General features: G+C 44.5%; 1 protein-coding gene across 1 annotated transcript in view; it reads left to right on the top strand.

Moving 5' to 3' along the window:
• The window catches only part of RBM20 (RNA binding motif protein 20), a 122,216-nt gene that overhangs the window by 95,324 nt on the left and 4,010 nt on the right, over window positions 1–22,882 (top strand). The window contains exons 11-13 of the mRNA XM_063133250.1: window positions 12,441–13,077; window positions 18,659–18,778; window positions 21,524–21,645. Of these exons, the coding sequence (XP_062989320.1) occupies window positions 12,441–13,077; window positions 18,659–18,778; window positions 21,524–21,645 (879 nt within the window). The remainder of the gene's footprint in view (window positions 1–12,440; window positions 13,078–18,658; window positions 18,779–21,523; window positions 21,646–22,882) is intronic.

Below are 22,882 nucleotides of genomic sequence, written 5' to 3' on the forward strand. Positions count from 1 at the left end.
TATATTTTTCTCCTGCACCTTTAACTGGTGTGATGAAGAGGGAACTTCACCAGGTTCCCCTCTGCTGAAATTCCCTTTTCTATGCAACTGTTAAAGATACAGGAGCCCTGTGCTCCTTTTCATATGGTCACAGGGGCAGGGGGCTGGTGACTCCAATGTCGGTGGGGCTATGAATCTGTGGGTACATAAATCCTACAATCCTATGCAAGGTTAGACATAAAATCCTACAATCCTATGCATATACCACGGATTCATAGACCCACTGACATCGGAGTCACCAGCCCCACCTTGTGACCATATGCAAAGGAGTACAAGGCTCCTGCCTCTTTTACAGTTGCATAGAAAAGGGAATTTCAGCAGGTGTCATTTGTATGCATGCACCTCCTGGTGAAATTCTCTCTTCATCACAACATTTAAAGCTGCAGGAGCCCTGCCCTCTTGACCAGACACAAAAGAGGCAAGGCTCCTGTGACTTTAAATGTTGTGATGAATCCCAGGTGGATTCCTGCATTAAGAAGTGGGATGGACTAGATGCCCTCATAGGCCCCCTTTTCAACTCTGCTATTCTACGATTCTATGAACATGGGCAGAGTGCATTGCCTGTGGCTGATGTGAGCCAAACATGCAACGATAACTGGAGGGAGGAAGTTCTCCCTAACTGCCAGCTAAATTCCTGCATTAAGAAGGGGGTTGGACTAGATGCCCTCATAGGCCCCCTTTTCAACTCTGCTATTCTACGATTCTATGAACATGAGCAGAGTGCATTGCCTGTTGCTGATGTGAGCCAAACATGCAACGATAACTGGAGGGAGGAAGTTCTCCCTAACTGCCAGCTAAATTCCTGCATTAAGAAGTGGGATGGACTAGATGCCCTCATAGGCCCCCTTTTCAACTCTGCTATTCTACGATTCTATGAACATGGGCAGAGTGCATTGCCTGTGGCTGATGTGAGCCAAACATGCAACGATAACTGGAGGGAGGAAGTTCTCCCTAACTGCCAGCTAAATTCCTGCATTAAGAAGTGGGATGGACTAGATGCCCTCATAGGCCCCCTTTTCAACTCTGCTATTCTACGATTCTATGAACATGGGCAGAGTGCATTGCCTGTGGCTGATGTGAGCCAAACATGCAACGATAACTGGAGGGAGGAAGTTCTCCCTAACTGCCAGCTAAATTCCTGCATTAAGAAGTGGGATGGACTAGATGCCCTCATAGGCCCCCTTTTCAACTCTGCTATTCTACGATTCTATGAACATGGGCAGAGTGCATTGCCTGTGGCTGATGTGAGCCAAACATGCAACGATAACTGGAGGGAGGAAGTTCTCCCTAACTGCCAGCTAAATTCCTGCATTAAGAAGTGGGATGGACTAGATGCCCTCATAGGCCCCCTTTTCAACTCTGCTATTCTACGATTCTATGAACATGGGCAGAGTGCATTGCCTGTGGCTGATGTGAGCCAAACATGCAACGATAACTGGAGGGAGGAAGTTCTCCCTAACTGCCAGCTAAATTCCTGCATTAAGAAGTGGGATGGACTAGATGCCCTCATAGGCCCCCTTTTCAACTCTGCTATTCTACGATTCTATGAACATGGGCAGAGTGCATTGCCTGTGGCTGATGTGAGCCAAACATGCAACGATAACTGGAGGGAGGAAGTTCTCCCTAACTGCCAGCTAAATTCCTGCATTAAGAAGTGGGATGGACTAGATGCCCTCATAGGCCCCCTTTTCAACTCTGCTATTCTACGATTCTATGAACATGGGCAGAGTGCATTGCCTGTGGCTGATGTGAGCCAAACATGCAACGATAACTGGAGGGAGGAAGTTCTCCCTAACTGCCAGCTAAATTCCTGCATTAAGAAGTGGGATGGACTAGATGCCCTCATAGGCCCCCTTTTCAACTCTGCTATTCTACGATTCTATGAACATGGGCAGAGTGCATTGCCTGTGGCTGATGTGAGCCAAACATGCAACGATAACTGGAGGGAGGAAGTTCTCCCTAACTGCCAGCTAAATTCCTGCATTAAGAAGTGGGATGGACTAGATGCCCTCATAGGCCCCCTTTTCAACTCTGCTATTCTACGATTCTATGAACATGGGCAGAGTGCATTGCCTGTGGCTGATATGAGCCAAACATGCAACGATAACTGGAGGGAGGAAGTTCTCCCTAACTGCCAGCTAAATTCCTGCATTAAGAAGTGGGATGGACTAGATGCCCTCATAGGCCCCCTTTTCAACTCTGCTATTCTACGATTCTATGAACATGGGCAGAGTGCATTGCCTGTGGCTGATGTGAGCCAAACATGCAACGATAACTGGAGGGAGGAAGTTCTCCCTAACTGCCAGCTAAATTCCTGCATTAAGAAGTGGGATGGACTAGATGCCCTCATAGGCCCCCTTTTCAACTCTGCTATTCTACGATTCTATGAACATGGGCAGAGTGCATTGCCTGTGGCTGATGTGAGCCAAACATGCAACGATAACTGGAGGGAGGAAGTTCTACCAAACTGCCAGCTAAATTCCTGCATTAAGAAGTGGGATGGACTAGATGCCCTCATAGGCCCCCTTTTCAACTCTGCTATTCTACGATTCTATGAACATGGGCAGAGTGCATTGCCTGTGGCTGATATGAGCCAAACATGCAACGATAACTGGAGGGAGGAAGTTCTCCCTAACTGCCAGCTAAATTCCTGCATTAAGAAGTGGGATGGACTAGATGCCCTCATAGGCCCCCTTTTCAACTCTGCTATTCTACGATTCTATGAACATGGGCAGAGTGCATTGCCTGTGGCTGATGTGAGCCAAACATGCAACGATAACTGGAGGGAGGAAGTTCTCCCTAACTGCCAGCTAAATTCCTGCATTAAGAAGGGGGTTGGACTAGATGCCCTCATAGGCCCCCTTTTCAACTCTGCTATTCTACGATTCTATGAACATGAGCAGAGTGCATTGCCTGTTGCTGATGTGAGCCAAACATGCAACGATAACTGGAGGGAGGAAGTTCTCCCTAACTGCCAGCTAAATTCCTGCATTAAGAAGTGGGATGGACTAGATGCCCTCATAGGCCCCCTTTTCAACTCTGCTATTCTACGATTCTATGAACATGGGCAGAGTGCATTGCCTGTGGCTGATGTGAGCCAAACATGCAACGATAACTGGAGGGAGGAAGTTCTCCCTAACTGCCAGCTAAATTCCTGCATTAAGAAGGGGGTTGGACTAGATGCCCTCATAGGCCCCCTTTTCAACTCTGCTATTCTACGATTCTATGAACATGAGCAGAGTGCATTGCCTGTGGCTGATGTGAGCCAAACATGCAACGATAACTGGAGGGAGGAAGTTCTCCCTAACTGCCAGCTAAATTCCTGCATTAAGAAGTGGGATGGACTAGATGCCCTCATAGGCCCCCTTTTCAACTCTGCTATTCTACGATTCTATGAACATGGGCAGAGTGCATTGCCTGTGGCTGATGTGAGCCAAACATGCAACGATAACTGGAGGGAGGAAGTTCTCCCTAACTGCCAGCTAAATTCCTGCATTAAGAAGTGGGATGGACTAGATGCCCTCATAGGCCCCCTTTTCAACTCTGCTATTCTACGATTCTATGAACATGGGCAGAGTGCATTGCCTGTGGCTGATGTGAGCCAAACATGCAACGATAACTGGAGGGAGGAAGTTCTCCCTAACTGCCAGCTAAATTCCTGCATTAAGAAGTGGGATGGACTAGATGCCCTCATAGGCCCCCTTTTCAACTCTGCTATTCTACGATTCTATGAACATGGGCAGAGTGCATTGCCTGTGGCTGATGTGAGCCAAACATGCAACGATAACTGGAGGGAGGAAGTTCTCCCTAACTGCCAGCTAAATTCCTGCATTAAGAAGTGGGATGGACTAGATGCCCTCATAGGCCCCCTTTTCAACTCTGCTATTCTACGATTCTATGAACATGGGCAGAGTGCATTGCCTGTGGCTGATGTGAGCCAAACATGCAACGATAACTGGAGGGAGGAAGTTCTCCCTAACTGCCAGCTAAATTCCTGCATTAAGAAGTGGGATGGACTAGATGCCCTCATAGGCCCCCTTTTCAACTCTGCTATTCTACGATTCTATGAACATGGGCAGAGTGCATTGCCTGTGGCTGATGTGAGCCAAACATGCAACGATAACTGGAGGGAGGAAGTTCTCCCTAACTGCCAGCTAAATTCCTGCATTAAGAAGTGGGATGGACTAGATGCCCTCATAGGCCCCCTTTTCAACTCTGCTATTCTACGATTCTATGAACATGGGCAGAGTGCATTGCCTGTGGCTGATATGAGCCAAACATGCAACGATAACTGGAGGGAGGAAGTTCTCCCTAACTGCCAGCTAAATTCCTGCATTAAGAAGTGGGATGGACTAGATGCCCTCATAGGCCCCCTTTTCAACTCTGCTATTCTACGATTCTATGAACATGGGCAGAGTGCATTGCCTGTGGCTGATGTGAGCCAAACATGCAACGATAACTGGAGGGAGGAAGTTCTCCCTAACTGCCAGCTAAATTCCTGCATTAAGAAGTGGGATGGACTAGATGCCCTCATAGGCCCCCTTTTCAACTCTGCTATTCTACGATTCTATGAACATGGGCAGAGTGCATTGCCTAGAAAAGGGAATTTCAGCAGGTGTCATTTGTATGCATGTAGCACCTGGTGAAATTCTCTCTTCATCACAATGTTTAAAGTCACAGGAGCCTTGCCTCTTTTGTATCTGGTCAAGATGGCAGGGTTCCTGCAGCTTTAACTGTTGTGACGAAGAGGGAATTTCACCAGGTTCTCCATATATACAAATGACACCTGCTGAAATCCCCTTTTCTAGGCAACTGTTAAAAATGCAGGAGCCCTTTCTTCCTTTTCATGTGGCTAGGGAGGCCATATGCAAAAGAGTACAGGGCTCCTGTTTGCTTAATAGTTGCATAGAAAAGGGAATTTCAGCAGGTGTCATTTGTATGCATGTAGCACCTGGTGAAATTCTCTCTTCAACACAACATTTAAAGTCGCAGGAGCCTTGCCTCTTTTGTATCTGGTCAAGATGGCAGGGTTCCTGCAGCTTTAACTGTTGTGACGAAGAGGGGATTTCACCAGGTTCTCCACACCCCCCACCCACACACACACTCCACACACACCCACACCCCACACACCCACACACACACCTCCACCCACACACACCACACACACCCCCCCACATCCCCCACCCACACCCACACATCCACCCCCCCACACCCCACCCCACCCCACACACACCCCACACACACACACACACACACATCCCACACACCCACACACACCCACACCCCACACACCCACACCCCCCCCACACCCCACCCCCACACCCCACCCCCACCCCCACACACACACCCCCACACACACACCCCACCCACACACACACCCCACACACACACCCCACACACACCACCCACCCACACCCCCCCACCCACACACACACTCCACACACACACACACCTCACCCACCCACCCACACACCACCCACACACACCACACACCCCACCCCCCCCACATCCCCCACCCACACCCACACATCCACCCCCCCACACCCCACCCACACCCACCCACACACCCCACCCCCACCCCCCCACACCCCACCCACACACACCACCCCCACACACCCCACACCCACACACACACTCCACACACACACGCACCACCCACCCACCCACACACCTCCACCCACACACACCACACACACCACCCCCCCACATCCCCCACACACACCCACACATCCACCCCCCCCACACCCCACCCCACCCCACACACACCTCCACCCACACACACACCCCCACACACCTCCCCACCCCCCCACACACCCCACACACACCCCACACACACACTCCACCCCCCACACACACCCCACACACACACCCACACACACACAACACCCCCAACACTCCCCCACACCCCCCCCCCACACACACACACACGCGCGCGCGCGCGCGCGCCGTGGGAGAGGAAGGACTTCCCTTACCTTCCTCTTGCTGCTCTGGTGGGGAAATGGGCTTCCCTGCCGGAAACAGAAGTGCCGTCACTTCCGTTTCCGTCGGGGAAGCCCATTTCCCCACCAGAGCAGCAAGAGGAAGGTAAGGGAAGTCCTTCCTCTTCTTCCCCCTCTCCCCCGCCCAAGTCGGCTGCGTGTGTGTGTGAGTGAGTGAGTGAGTGATTGACTCCCTAGCCTCCGGCCGCTGCCGCGGTTGGCAGCAGCGGAGACCAGGGAATCAATCTCTCTCTCTCTCTCTCTCTCACACACACACACACACACACACCAGCGGCGCGGCTCTTCCCTGCCCTCGCCGCCGCAGTTCGAGCTGCGGCGAGGCTAGGGAAGGTCCCCCCGCACCCCCACCCCAGCGACGCGGGGGCCCCTCTCCTCCCCCCCCCTCCGCCCAAGTCGACTGCAGCCCGGGGTTTCAAGTGAGCGCCCGGCTTGCTTTCGGGTGCAGCCGGGCGCTCAATTGAAACCCCGGGCTGCAGCCGACGGACAAGGTGAAACCGGGGGGTGGGGGGCGACTTCTCCCCCCCCGATTTCCCCCCCCCCCGCTACGCCTGGGCCCGCCGCTGCACGAATGCAGCAGCGGCTCCAGGCAAGCTCCCCTAACCCCACTTACCTGGCCCGTCGCGCTCTCCCTGCTCTCCGTTTCCCTCTGGGGATTCTGATGCTCACGCGCATGCGTGAGCTTATCAGATTCCCCATTGAGAAACATGGGGATTTTAAAAATTAATTAAAAATTGATGGAACGGTCTTTTGAAAAAAGAAAGGCCATTCCATCAATCGGATGGATAGGGGAATTTAATCCTGTTTTTGGATTCCACCGGGAGGCTTCCCCTTTTGCGCTACGAGTGCGCAAAAAAAAAAGTCGCCACCCCCCGAGAAAAACAAAGCAGATTGTGACGGACAGAGTTTCTCTCCCTTTTTCTCCTTTAAACTCCCACCCAGACCTCAATATTTCAGGAATCTCCCTGAAACGCGCAGGGAATGTAAAGCCAGCATTTCTTTCTGGCAGTACCCGCGTTTCAGAAAGATTCCTGAAATATTTTTCATTTTAGGGTCCTAGGTTCCCCTCCCCCCCCCCCGCTAAATAAATATAATGGTGGAATGCTCAACTTACTCATCGGCCTTAACAACAGGAATCACTACAGTGATTCCTGTAATTTTCAACACTAGCATCATTATGAAATCTAGCACCATATTATGAAAATCATGGGGTCTAAGCCAGACTGCTGAGTCGGGGCCCTTTAACTGATAAATTTTTAGGGGAAAATTAGTAAGATTGAGCTAGCACCCCATATTATGAAAATCATGGACCCTAGGCCAGGGCCTTCTTAGCATGTTTAATAATTTGGTCCTGGTCAAAAGTGCCATGATTTCCATCATCAGAAAAAAATAAATTGAGTACAGGGCCAAGTGCAGATATTCTTGACTGTTACGCAACTTTTCTGTAGACTACCTAGCTTGCAGGCCGCCAGTGCTCCGTGGAGCACAGTTTGGGAACCTTTGCAGTAGGATATTCAGGACTCAAGTTTGTTTAGAGTTTTAAAGGTAATCATCGGCCTCGTATACACCTACTGCCCTTTCGGAAAGAGGAGGGGTGGTTGCGAGTTTTCCTGCTTGCGTGATTGTTGCTCAAGGGGCACACGTGAGGGAAGTTTCCCACAAGTAAAGGAGAGCTGTTGCGGGAGAACGTGTGTCCCCTGACTGTGCTTTCACAAGTGGGCGGGGATACGCAGAAGACATGGCTACGGGGATATTTTTTTTAATGAATCGGGAGGGATGTGCATAAATGCAAAATCGCAACTACGCAAGGGGTGGATAGAAGGTCCAGTGAATATGTGATGCTGTGCAGAGATATGTTTTAAAAAACACACACACACATGGTAGGCACCACAACATGCCAATAGCCAATCAAAAACTGTGCCAAAAATGGCGGACAGTCCACTCCCGCATACCTCTTAAAATACTGGCCACGTCCCTGACCATGGGTTGGCTGTTTGCTGAGCAGAGAGCTCGCTCCGAACAGCAAAAACTTCGCGAAGGGTGGGGGGGACACACCAGCTGCTGACGTTGGGATTGTAGCGACGTACCTGGAAGAACCGCTACAAATCCAGTCAGTGATATTCCTGAATAACTGAGGGGTCGACCCGAGATCACAGCGGGATCAACTGTGTGTCATGTGGCCCCAGTAGGGACGACTTCGATATTATTCAGGAACAAAACGGCTGGTGTAAACATGACCATCATCACCTTGAATTAGACCTCGAAGCAAACACAATGAATGTATTTGTCAGTGAAATATTACACCCCTTTTAAAGGGCATTTCTAAAAGTCTTCAGGAGATTCATAATTATCCCCTCATGACCTTTGCTTCTTTGGACAGATTCTCAGACTCTTTTTTTAGTTGCTCTCTGCACACATAGATTACATTGAATACTTGGCACTGGCAATCAAAAATGTGGTATCCTTCAAAAGAGTATACAGCTTTCTAAATTATCTCCAAAGATAGGATAGTTTGTCACATTTAAGTGGAAGCAAAACAAATTAATTTGAAGTTAAACTTCATTGAAATGATATGAATATTGAGAATTTATATAAATTCACTTTTAAATGGTTTCGATTAATTAAATAATTGAAAAGCTAGTCCCTCAGATTAGCTCTGAAGAAACAGACCAATGTCCTTGGATGTTTTCCAGCATCATGTCTTTAGGGTCATGTGCTGATCGTCAGATGTGAAAGCTATCAGTATCTGTAAGCAGCAGAAAACTGATCTCCTGAGGGTATCTGCCCTTAGTGCCTTTCTAGGACACTAGAAGAATAAGCTAAATGGCAGGGAATCAAATAGGTTTAATTTTTATTAGTTTGTTAGGAAGAATTTCAGCCCAGCCCTTCAGCGTTGCTGTTCCCAGGGGAATAAGCAAAGAATAAAAACAATTAAAAACAATAAAATCAAATTGTTAAGCAATGATAAGCGAAACAATAAGCATACTATATTTTATACACATACTTGGATTTTAAAAGAAAATTTGTGCTATAGATTGTCATTTGAACAGAAACAGATTTTTGTAAAGAGAAGGTTTCTCTGTCTGTTGCCATGAACTTATTCAAGATTATTTCATTCACTATTATATTATCCAATATGATAATAATTAACAACCAAGTTATTACTATCTTCTCTGCCTGCCTGTGTTAGTATGACTGATGGAAAGAAGGAGCTGAAAACCCTGTTGGATTTCCATCCTTGTGAAGCTCTATAAGGACTATTGCACTGAGAAAAGTCCTCACTATGGATTGCTATAATGCAATAGGAAATGAAAAAGACCAGCCTAAAACCCACTGCCATGACATTGCACCAATTAAAACATGGAGGGCAGATAGGTCAGCACATACGTATGACTGGAGTGAACAACCAGAAATGCCATAAAGTTTGCTTCCAGTAGAGAGATATACTGACCCCCAGTTTGCTTCCAGTAGAGAGATATACTGACCCCCTGATTTGGCACTTTGGAAAATGGGCCAATTTAGCTCGGAGTCCCATCTGCTTCAACCTGGTATCAAATCCAAGTTGAAGCTCAGAAATCTGAGGCTTTGTGCTTCCTATTGACTACCATGGGAAATTAAAAAAAAATGGTTATAACTTTTTTTCTGTTGTTGAGATCTGAATAATAGCAGGCATAGTAGCCCCTTTGGAGGGGATTACAGCTACCAAATGTGAGAAAACATACCTACTGTATATAAATAATTTCTCTCTCTCTCTCTCTCTCTCTCTCTCTCTCTCTCTCACACACACACACACACACACACACACACACAGAGGACCTGCCGAACACTTACCCCCTTATATTCTTTGTGAACCATTGTTCTGGAAATGATGAACAGCCTAGAGATGGCCCTAAGTAAGAAACCTGCAAAAAATTCAGAAAGAAAGGTGCAGTCGTTCATGTGAAAGGGGAGCCCTCAAATTTGTTTCTTCTTTCCTCTCCCCGGGTCTTTTTCTTGGTGTGTGTGTGTGGGGGGGGGGGATTTGGCTGAAAATGGCACATACCATAGATGTTCCCCAGGCAAGAAATCTGCAAATTTTAAGAAGGAAAGGTACAGGGACCAAAGAATTAAGATGCTTAATAGGGAATAATACTATTATGATAGAGAGCTTCGGCTATTGAGTGGTATAAAAATGTAATAAATAAATAAATGATATGGTAATTAATGAAACATACACACACACACACAGAGAGAGAGAGAAGAACAACAAGCCTAAATTCAAATTATTTAATTATTTTTTCCTAGCTAGGGGAGGAGAAAATGGATTCACTACATAATTCCAAAGAAAAACAAATGCACACCAGAGAGTGTGTGTGAGAGAACACAACACAGAAAAGCTGATAAACCAAATACAGTGTCTTAAAAAAATTGCAGGAAAAAGTCAGGGTTTTTCTACACAAGGTATTTATTGAGTGCTTGTCATTTCCTACTTATGGATGTTAGATGACATAGTGACCCTCCAATTTCGCTACTGTATCTAATGAACACTTTTGGCCATTTTTTTAGAACAAGGAAAATGCAGCATTTAATTGTGAAAACATAAGAAACTGCTTTTTTCACTTGTGTATTTGCACTATTCCACTAGAGGTTACATAGAGGAAAAGCAGGAAAGGAAAAACTCTATATAGTGATTGGAGCTCAGTTCTGTAATTAAATCAATGTAGATACATCAGATAAACAGCTATTTAACAGCCATGTTTAAAAAAAAGCTCTGAAGGGAGGACTACGTTAAAGCAGAAAAGAAAGGATGATTTTTAATAAAATTAAACAAATATAACTTTAGTAAGAAAGAACCTATCACTTCTTTCTACTCTGACCTGCTACAGTCTACTGAGGAAATGGAAGACAGCAGAATTTTTATAAAACTCTTAATTAAACTCAATCCCTCCCCAAAACTCAGTGATTCGAGGCCATGGTAAAATGTGCCCTAGGATTAGAAGATGAACCTGTCAGTCACTCAAATGTGCTCACTCTGTCCATGCTTTCCATGCTAATAATCATTGTTTAGAAACAAACTCGAAATATGCTATTTGCAAGAGACATGAAGTCTGTGTCTCCAAAACACAAGTCATGGACAAAGCTTCATTCTGGAATGGCTTCAGTACTGTCTACATCAGAGGGAAGCCCTCAGGAAGTAACAGAACAGGACTGAAGAGGCCCAATTCTGCTCAGGCTTTGTTCAAATCTAATGCAATCTATAGCTTCCAGATCAGTTTAAATGGCTTAATGCATTTTTCCTATATACTCTAATGCATTATATGTGGGGCTGCCTTTGGACAAGGTCTAGGAACTTCAGTTAGTTCAGAATATAGCTGTGAGGTGCTTAACTAGGACTTAGTAACATGAACACATTACAGCTGTGGTTTGCCAACTTCTTTGGTTCCCAGTCTGTTTCTGTGCCCAAATCAAAGTACTGGTTTTGATTTTTAGGGCTGGTTTAGCCTCGTGTGGCGCAGAGCGGTAAAGCAGCAGTTTCTGCAGCTGAAACTCTCCCCACGGCCTGAGTTCGATCCCAGCGGAAGCTGGTTTCAGGCAGCCGGCTCGGGTCGACTCAGCCTTCCATCCTCCCGAGGTCGGTAAAATGAGTACCCAGTTAGCTGGGGGAAAGGTAATCACGGCCGGGGAAGGCAATGGCAAACCACCCCACTATAAGGCCTGTCAAGAAAACGTCAGCGAAAGCTGGCGACCCTCCAAGAGTCAGTAATGACTCAGTGCTTGCACGAGAGGTTCCTTTCCTTTCCTTATACAATCAAACATCCCTCCATGGTTTATTTAAGCCAAGACAGCTGAAGTGCTTGCCAGTGCATGGAGGTGGTCATTTGAATATTCATCGCCCAGCTTGTCATCTTGTGCGAACCTGGGCAGCAGTAGTTGTGCATAATGCAACAACAGACCATGGGCTGTATTTCAGTTCTGCACAGATATATGTATGTGAATCCTATTGTTTTCACTGGGACTAACACGCTGGTAAAGATATGAAAGGATTACATCTTTAGGTCGACCGGTCAAAAAATATTTCGTATAGCCCCTCTAAATATGTTCTGGTTCACACATAACTAAACATGATGAATATCAAACTATGGTTTGATCCTAGTTTATTTTAACTAATTAGAATAAACCAGAGTCACCCATGTTTGGACAGATTTCCATAGGACATAGGAAACTGGTTTATTCAAAAGTGAAAGCAAAAGCTTTCCGTCTTCCTTCGTGTGCAGAGGAGGCTGAGAGGGCAGAAGAAACATGTAAGCCTTAGGTATGCTGCTGCTTGTCTTAATAACAAACCATGGTTTGTTGTTGCATCTGAACTGGACCATTGATAATATCCATTTAGTGACCTCTTCTCAATGAGATTTACATCTTTTACAGGATTGGGAGAGTGGAAGTGAGATGGAAGCTGAGACGTGGTATCCAACTAATATGGAAGAGCTAGTAACTGTAGATGAGGTGGGAGAAGATGACCTTATCATGGAACCTGATATAAATGAACTTGAAGAAATAGTAACAGTACATCAGAAAGACCAAGAATGTTCCATAATGAGCGCCTTAGGTGCTGAATTGGAGGTGCAGGATGAGCACACCTTATTAAATAGAAATGAAAACGAATATAAAATAATGGAAGTAAGCTTAAGGTCAGAAGAGGAAAATGCCGGGAATCCTGGTGGCTCTGAAGGTAATAATACAGCTACTAAAGCACAACATCTAAATCTGGACATTGAGCAGAAGCCAAATGAATTACGTGAAGGCAGTCCTCAAAGGGATTCTGATTACCATGACAAGGAAAGAAAAATAAATGAAAGTGCTAACATTCACTTAAACCTGGAGGAGCAGTACATACCTTCTCATCCTCCAAAAGAAGAACTCTTCCAGCAGGACAACACATGCATAAATGATTATAAAGAGATGGAATCACAAGCAACTGAGAATAAAAAAGCTATGGACATGCTTGCAAAAAACTCCCAAGAAGAAACCGGCTGTGGAAGTCAGGAGCATCAAAAGACTCAGGGTAACTAAAATATTTCCCCCTCTCTTTTTTATGCAGTATATATTTAGTTTTCATATATTGTCAGTAAAAAATAAATGTTACCCAAATCATTGTAATTTTCCAAGGAAGTTACTCAGTAGAAAAACAGGACTGTCAAAATTAAACTATTAGACATTCTTATTCAAATGGTGTCAAGGAAATAAGATATGTGTCCAGCAAATGTTCTGGAAGGGACGTCTGTTATCTTCATCACTTCTGGGTTCATTTAAGTTGAGTTGAAACTTTGGAGCACCCTGCTTAAATTACTTAGAATTGTTAGTGGAAAGAGCAAGTTAACAACAATCCTTTATGTCTGGTTGATATAAATATTTCCTTAGATGTCTTACAAAGCAGATCAATTTGCCATGAAATGGCCTTTTGGGTGGCTGAATTTCATTCTTTTTGCATGCTAGCGCACAGTAGCTTATGTGCCCTATTCCATTATTATGTAATAGATTTATATTCTGCCTACCATATTTAAAAATGATCTCTAAACATTTATCATTACCACCTATATGTCTTCTTGTTTATGATATATGTTAGTATAATTAGAAAATATTTACATAACATATAGTGCATCATTTATTTGCTTTGAAACCTTTTAAGGTTTTAGAAAAGCAAGTTTCTTCTCACATCAGTTCATTGGTTTCCGTTCATCACTCTGCTGCTAAAATCATCTTCTTGGCTCGCCGCTCTGACCATGTTACTCCACTTCTGAAATCTCTTCATTGGCTTCCAATTCACTTCAGAATCCAATATAAACTTCTCCTGTTGACCTACAAAGCTTTTCACTGTCTAGCTCCTTCCTATCTTTCCTCTCTCATCTCACACTATTGCCCCGCTCGTGCTCTTCGCTCCTCTAATGCCTTGTTTCTCACTTGCCCAAGGGTCTCTACTTCCCTTGCTCGGCTTCGTCCATTTTCTTCTGCTGCCCCTTACGCCTGGAACGCTCTTCCAGAACATTTGAGAACTACAAGTTCAATCGCAGCTTTTAAAGCTCAGCTAAAAACTTTTCTTTTTCCTAAAGCTTTTAAAACTTGATTTTGCTCTGACTTTTATACTGTTAGTTTTACTCTACCCTGTGCCTGTTTGGTGCATTCTCTTCCCCTTCCTTTTGTTTTATTATGATTTTATTAGAATGTAAGCCTTTGCGGCAGGGTTTTGCTATTTTATTGTTTTACTCTGTACAGCACCATGTACATTGATGGCGCTATATAAATAAATAAATAAATAAATAAATAATAATAATAATTGTTTGCCTTGGAAAGGATGTTACATCCTGCTCAAATCACAGCTCAGTTGAATACTGTGCAAAAAATGGAACAAAAACAAATCCAAAATAATGCATTGGAAAGAGATGTTTTATGGGAATTAACGTTGAGGTATAAAAATACATTCTACCGAACAATATATTGAAACTGTAGTTGCTATTCAGACAATAGGATTATGGTTCAGATGCTATGTAACCCAGGGCACAGCTAGCTTCAAGTATCTTTAGTCAACTGATCTATCTGACAAAAGAATTCTGATGTGACCTATGCAGACACTGCACAAAACCTGCTGCTTTTGGGAAGCCATCAGCATGTTTTCCTGCTGAATGGTGGAGGCCCAGATTGTAAGAATACTTTTCACAGGTCTTCCAGTCTGCATAGCTAACCTACAGCTGAAAAGCATAGAGTTGCTGCTTGTGAACCTAGAGATTATAAATTGAATCCATTGAAATCAAAGGGACAAAAAGTCATGAAACTTAAATCCCACTGATTTCATAGAATTATAGAATAGCAGATTTGTAAGGGGCCTACAAGGCCATTGAGTCCAACCCCCTGCTCAATGCAGCAATCCACCATAAAGCATCTCTGACAGATGGTTGTCCAGCTTCCTCTTTTAGGCCTCTAGTGTGGGAGAGCCCACAACCTCCCTAGGTAACTGATTCCATCGTCGCACTGCTCTAACAGTCAGGAAGTTTTTCCTGATGTCCAGCCGGAATCTGGCTTCCTGTAACTTGAGCCCATTATTCTGTGTCCTACACTCTGGGAGGATCGAGAAGATATCCTGGCCCTCCTCTGTGTGACAACCTTTTAAGTATTTGAAGAGTGCTATCATGTCTCCCCTCAATCTTCTCTTCTCCAGGCTAAACATGCCCAGTTCTTTCAGTCTCTCTTCATAGGGCTTTGTTTCCAGACCCCTGATCATCCTGGTTGCCCTCCTCTGAACACGCTCCAGCTTGTCTGTGTCCTTCTTGAATTGTGGAGCCCAGAACCGGGCGCAATACTCTAGATGAGGCCTAACCAGGGCCGAATAGAGAGGAACCAGTACCTCACATGATTTGGAAGCTATACTTCTATTAATGCAGCCCAAAATAGCATTTGCCTTTCTTGCAGCCATATCGCACTGTTGGCTCATATTCAGCTTGGATCTACAACAATTCCAAGATCCTTCTCGTTTGTAGTATTGCTGAGCCAAGTATCCCCCATCTTGTAACTGTGCATTTGGTTTCTATTTCCTAAATGTAGACTTGGCATTTATCCCTATTAAATTTCATTCTGTTGTTTTCAGCCCAGCACTCCAGCCTATCAAGATCACTTTGAAGTTTGTTTCTGTTTTCTAGGGTATTAGCTATCCCACCGAATTTTGTGTCATCTGCAAATTTGATCAGTATTCCCTGCACCTCCTCGTCCAAATCATTAATAAAAATGTTGAAGAGCACTGGGCCCAGGACTGAGCCCTTTGGTACCCCACTCGTTGCCTCTCCCCAGTTTGAGAAGGTTCCATTGATAAATACTCTTTGAGTCCGATTCTGTAGCCAACTGAATTGGTCTACTCTAAGTCTGAATTATCCCATTATGAGCTCTTCAGTGAGAAAGTATGCATTCACTATGCCTCACTCCTTTATCAGGTCTTTCACTTTTTTCACTCTCCTTTTCCAGGAGTTGTTTTGTCCAACAGCAGGATGGGTGGGGTGGAGAAGTAGTTCAGTTTTGTCCCTCAATAGTTCTTTAGGTTTTGGCAAACAGAACTTCAATTTTGTCCCACAGGCCACAGCGGATGGGAGGAGGAAGGTGAGGGTGGGCAAAAGTGGCTGGTGGAGAAACAACCATCTTGGGAAGAGCCACTTTTACATTCTGGCCATAGCTAGACCTAAGGTTTATCCCTGGATCGTCCAGGGGTCAAACCTGTTCATCTAGGTGACACACAGGGGATCCAGTGCTCAGGCAGGGGCGAACCCTGGATGATCCCATAGCTGTGGCTCATGTCTTACTATGTTGTGGTTCTTAAGAGGCAATATGGGCTCTCTGCTAAATAACATTAATTTTTAAACAAAGAAAGAATTTATTTTATTTTTAATTTAAAATTATTTTTATTTAAAATATTTCCTTTGTGCGTTGTTCTCCTGATGTGTGATATAATTCTTGGACTACCTAGATAGTTCTTCATGAGAGAGCAAGGTGTTTTAACACGACAAATGTAAAATACTTTACTTTTAGGACAGTGCCTGTATAACATTTTAGGCGGGTACCTGTAAGGACATTTTATTATGTTTCTTTCCCTTAATATTAAAATTATAAAAGGGAACATAAAAGGTTGAATGAAGACAACCTCAGCCTGAAGTTAGGATTTATTGTGCTAAGACACGAATGTGTATATTGCCTGTAGGTACATACAGACTGTCACCTTGAAACAGTGTAATTTATAAAAGAGACAACCCTGTGTTTGAAATATGAATATTGCAATTGCTTGTTTATGATATTTGAATTATTTAAATTATTTTTAAAAATGTGGGGGAGGGACTCAAGGAAATGCAGCATTCAAAGCTGGTTCCAGCTCTTTTCTATCAAGTTGTAATGTTCCTGGCAAGGATTAATTGTGCCAAAATACACAGACTGAGGACAAGATTCTCTGTTGTATAAATGTACACTTTGGGCTGTGTGGTAGGGAGCACTTGCAAAAGATTAATTGGGCCCTATTTTCTGTAACAAATCTCTAGATACATCAGGTATATTTTTCACTAGATTTGTATCTAGAGATGTGTTACCAAAAATAAGTGCATTGTTTTTATTCAAAATATCTGTCTGCACAGTGCTTCTCAACATACAGGCCAAAAATTGTTCGATGTTTTGCATATGAATTCAGCTGTATGGCCAGATCACATGAAACACTGGAAATGTATGAGCAGTCGCCTGATCTTTTAAAAGACAACAACCCTGAAATACGGCCACAGGGAGCAGCAAAACTGATAGAACAGCAGCAAGGGTTGTGGTGTTTAACCCACCCACCTACCCCCAAAGCATACTCCTTTTCTACTTGGAAATTAAAATGTAGGGGGCCCATGCCTTTTCTCCCAAACATGGAAAAGCAGCTGGGGGAGACAATTTTGATCAGAAAAACCAACTGCAGAGAAAGGATTAAGCACCCTTTTCTTCTGCTGCTGCTGCTGTGATCACATTTACAACCCCACAATTACCTTTTAGTTTTAGAAGGGAAGTGTAAATTGATATGACATTTATTGTTGCTAAGATGTGCACAGTGTAATAATTCAGTGTGTGTGTTTGTGTGTGTGTGTGTGTCTGTGTGTAGGCTACATATGCATGAGGACTATTTTAACAGATTTAAAGGCAATCACAAATTCACATATAATTGAAAACCATGAAGAGTGTGGGTAGTTGCTGCTGACTTATTGCTCACAGCTAGACTGTGGCTTGCTTCCACACTAGGGCCATTTCTACACCTGCCTTTTTCTAGGGATCATCCCGGGATCATCCCTGTGCATGCCAATGACACACAGGGGATCCCAGGAGCAGACAGGGACGATCCCTCCATTTTCCTGGGATAATCCTTAGGTGTAGAAAGGGTCTCTTTAGCACCAATAAAGGATTATTCTTCCACAGTTATCATTGTGGGTTCATGCAACATCTAATTTTGCACTATATCCTTATAATATTTTCTATATTTTTATATTGCCCTTCTTCCAAGAAGCACTGTACCTGTTTCTATCCTTCCCTTGCTTTATTTTCACAACAAAATGGTGAGGCAGGTTAGGAAAACGAAGAGATGCTGATCGCCCCAAGATCACCCAGTGAGCTATATGGCAGAGTGAGCCCCTTCCCTTGAAGTTGGCTGTACTTTTGCCCCTGCAGCTCAAGCCATCAACCACAATCCCCCGACTTGCTGCCCTCTTTGCATTTACAGCAATTGCTCATTAATTTATTATGTAAACTGTAAAGGAAACTTGGAATTAAAAGCTCCTTTCCTCTGGGACTAAAACTTCAAATATGCTTTGGCCTGTAAGAAAATAGGAAACTGTTAGAAGCCACCAGGAAGAACCTTTTAATTACAGGGACAGTATCCCAGAAGAGCCTCAGTTACACTCAACTGCAGTGATTTGGCAATATCATCTGAATTCTCCATTAAAACTCAGTCACAATGTGGCATTTTGTGGGAGGGGGGGGACATCTAGTGTGAAAATAACCCTGAATTGATCTAAAAAATATTTTGTGTTAGTATTGTAAACATTTCTGCATGTTACCAAACTGGTTTTATTCAGCATCTTCCTTTGCTTTCAAAGCAAACTTTAGGTATCAGGAAGTGAAAACTCCTGACTTCCCAGAGGTAGAATCAAAAAGATCATATTTTTTGCCATCTTGGGAACAAGAAGATGTGTTTACCGAGCTCAGCATTCCACTAGGTATGTATGATTACAAGGGTTCCATATAGCACAACTTCTTATAGTACCTTTGTCTTGCAACATGATACCACTTCCAGAAATTATCCATTTCTGAGAACAATACTGGAAATTTCAAGACCAAAGCAACACAGAAAAATTTCAAGACCAAGCCTGAAAAATCGCAGATGTCTGTTGCTTGCATGCCTAAAAATGTAATGTGATACAGTCAGTGTTCTGAATAGGTTGCACTAATCAAGGTGTGAGATGACAAGAGCATGGACCATAGTTTTAACTGATGAAGAGTCTATTCCATTGTTGTACAGGGGAGAAGAAGACCATAAGAAAAGCCATGCTGGTTCAGACCAAGGGACCATATAGTCCAGCACTCTGTTCACACAGTGGCCAACCAGCAGTCAACTATCAGGACATGGGTGCAACAGCACCCTCCTGCTCATGTTCCCCAGCAACTGGTATATATAGGCTTACTGCCTAAGAAGCATCCTAATGGCAACAGAATGAATATGTAGAAAAAGGAGAAGGAGCAAGTCAAAGCATGGTAAAGGAAAAATCAGATCTTCACGCCTAGTTATCAGGGTGGATGGATGATGATGTCAGTGAAAATAGAATAGTCAAGGAGAGAAAGGTTTGGATAAGAAGTTAAAACTTGGACAAAGTGATTGTGGAACATCTTCTCTCAGGCATCTGGCAGGCCTACCCAGATAAATTTTAAACCTAAGAATTTTAAGATGTGCTGATTGTGTTTTTAATATTGTATTGGTTTTATATGCTCATTTAATTAGTTTTATGCATTTGTTTTATATTGTATTGTTGTTTTAATGCTGTTCCCTGCTTCGATCCAAAGGGAAAAGCTGGAAATAAATTTTTTATTATTATTATTATTATTATTATTATTATTATTATTATTATTATTATTCAATGAATTTTAAATTAGGTCCTGGATCGTCTTTGGCTGAGGGTTTAACAAATTGTTTTTAGATATTGTCTCTTTGTGTGTGTGTGTTAGCTGTTTATGTGAATCACCCAGAGAGCTTCAGCTACGGGGCGGTAATAAATGAAATGAAATCTAAGTAAAAATAGCAGAATGCCAATTGAAATGCTAGCCTTATGGAGTGAGGGAGGTTTGGGTAAGGGGGTATATTTCAGTGGTTCTAAAAGTCATGGAATTTGATGGTCACCTACAAACAGTACATAGAGACTGAGGAAATATGGGGGGGGGGGCAAGACCAGAGCCCTAAGAGGCCATAACATATTTCTTTCATCCCTAAAGTTCTTCCCATTGATACCATAATTAATACTCTATATATGTTGGATGTGAGGCCTTTGGTTGGTGTTTCAGATACAAGCATCAATTTTTGAAATGCCACGAATGCTCTAGTGATCTGTAAGGTTGGTACTAAAATGGAGTATCTTGCAGAATTGAAACTAGGGGCCTTGCTAGACAAGGTCTTAGCGCGCTGTGAGGCCCAGTTTCCCTGCTGTGCGTCCAGATGACGCACAGGGGAATCCGGGGTCAGGCCGTGTTGAGACCTCATTTGAACCGCCATAAGCGAAGTCGCTTATGGCGCAGCTTTTTCACAGCCCCAGCCTGAGGCCGGGGCTGCGGAACGTCTAGCAGGGTCCATGGCTTTTTGCTGCTACTCGCCTCGCGAGTAGTTGGGAAAAGCCACGGACTGGGCACAGCACTCATACGAGCGCTGTGCCCATCGGCCCGGGGGGGGATCCCGGGGGGGGGAGGGTCAGGGGGAAGGCCGAGGATCGGCCTGGCAAGGGGGTGGGAAAGCTGGGGATCGGCCTGGCAAGGGGGGTGGGAAGGCCGAGGATCGGCCTGGCAAGGGGGGTGGGAAAGCCGGGGATCGGCCTGGCAAGGGGGGGGAAGGTCGAGGATAGGCCTGGCAAGGGGGTGGGAAAGCCGGGGATCGGCCTGGCAAGGGGGTGGGAAAGCCGGGGATCGGCCTGGCAAGGGGGTGGGAGATCGGGGACAGGATCGGGGATGGCGGATGGGGGGAGGACGAGCGAGCAGGCAGGGGGCCATGGGTAGGGATCAGGAGTGGGTGGGGGGCTTAATTTTTTAAAAAACCCACTTACCTTGTCCGGAGTCTTTGGGGCGCACGTGGCCCCTTTAACACTAAAAAAAAAAAAAGGCCGACACTGCAGGGCTTCCAGAGTCCCTGCGCGTCGTGCTTCTAGGAGGCGGGGCAGCACGCACTAAAGTTAGCGCGCCGTTGCTCCGCCTCCCTGCTGGCTTATCCGGCATAGTCTAGCAAGGCCCTTGGTTGCCTTTATACTGTCTAACTGGTCCTTCACTTGTGGACTGAAGCGGGAGATAACTCCCACAAATAAATCCATTGATCTAAATAATCAGGCCTGTTTCCATTTGCTAAATTGGGCCTCTATGACAATATTGGACGTAAGAAAGAGTAAGTTAAGAACAGAATCACTGGTATCTATCACATAGAGGAAGTCAAGGAGAAGAATGAGGGACTATTTCAGGGAAGAGGACCCTGTGAACCTCCAGATGCTGATGGATTCCAACTCCAAACAGTCAAGAAAGATTAGAGTTGTACTTTAACAAGATATGGAGGGACACACAAAGTGGGTGAGATGAAATCCCAAAGGTGCACAAAAATTAGACATTAATTATTCATCTGACACCGTGACAATTTTTTCTTCTCTTTCAAGAGATTTTTTGTTATAAGGGCCTCTCTGATGTTTTACTAATTGTTGTCATTCAAAATCTTTGTATAGGAGTGGAATTTGTTGTTCCCAGAACTGGCTTTTACTGCAAGCTTTGTGGACTTTTCTACACAAATGAAGAGGCAGCAAAGACTCGCCATTGCAGAAGTACTGTCCACTACAAAAATCTTCAGGTAATAAATTAATTCATGCAAATTATTAATGTATTGCTTTTAAGATGACTTTGCAAGATCTCATGCAGTAACATGTGGGGGTAAGCCTTAGGCCTGCATACCTCCTCCCTTGTTGTATATGCATCATCTTAGGTGACCCAAGTCGTTTACACTGAGTCAGTTTGCACATAAAGATAAGCCAAGGTTCTGGAAGAATCCTGGCTTATCATTTATGTGTAGTGCCTGATCACTGCCTGATCACTTCCGATGTAAGCAGGAATGGCTAAACGAATCATAAATCTTTTGTCCATGATTTGTTTAATAAACCATGAAAAACAGGGATTTGTCTCTCTCTGCGCAGATTCATAAGCCAACAATAAGCAGTGGCTTATGCCTCGGTCTTGTCCGAGGAGAGGTAAGCCAGAGTTCCCAGTTCACATATAATGCTAAACAAACCATGGTTAGACGGACTGTGGTTTGTTTGGTTGCTCCTGCTTGCAGGAGGAGCGATCAGGCAGCATGTACATCTAAACTGGGCCACTGTTTGCATGTGAAGTTACATTAGGTTATTTCTAACTCACTTTTCAATCCAAAGCAAGGTACACTTAAAAGATGTTGGCAATACAAATAAAATTAAAACAAAGATGACATGGGGGGCAGGTGGAATCAACCCTCACCCCACTCCATGCAATTGCTTCCTTCCTTCCGGAGCCGGAATTCAAGCAGCCTGCCACAGAACTGCCAGATGGGGAGTGGGGCCAACATTTGGGCCAAGCAGATCTTTAAAATATCAGGCTGGCAACAAGATAACCATGGAAGCCAATGACACAAATGAGGGGAGGGGATTGCTGAAATTACCCCATTCCCTCCATCCACTCCTTTTCTATAGCTTTAGGCATTTTAGTATCCAAGGCAAGGCTTAGAGATTACTCCAGTATATAACCACGGCTCCCTGAAACCTGGCCATGATGCAGAAGTGCTTGACACCCTTGCTTTCCTCTTAGCTAAGATCTTTGGAATATCTTCAGCCCTAGTGGACCAAATACAAGCAGTATCATACCTTTGGGTATGAGTATATGAATTTGTGTACTGTACACCATAGACAAGAAATGGGAAGGTGCATAGCAGCCTTTTGATCATGAGCTGTTCATTACAACACCTGATACAAGACACCAGAGAAGTGATGACTGGAGATGTGTAGGTCCTAATGTTGGTACACCCATGTCACTTTCTAAAGCCAGCCCTTTTCCAATTTGCG

The sequence above is a fragment of the Elgaria multicarinata genome, chromosome 8 (genome assembly GCF_023053635.1).
Source record: "Elgaria multicarinata webbii isolate HBS135686 ecotype San Diego chromosome 8, rElgMul1.1.pri, whole genome shotgun sequence".
NCBI classification, from domain to species: Eukaryota; Metazoa; Chordata; class Lepidosauria; order Squamata; family Anguidae; genus Elgaria; species Elgaria multicarinata.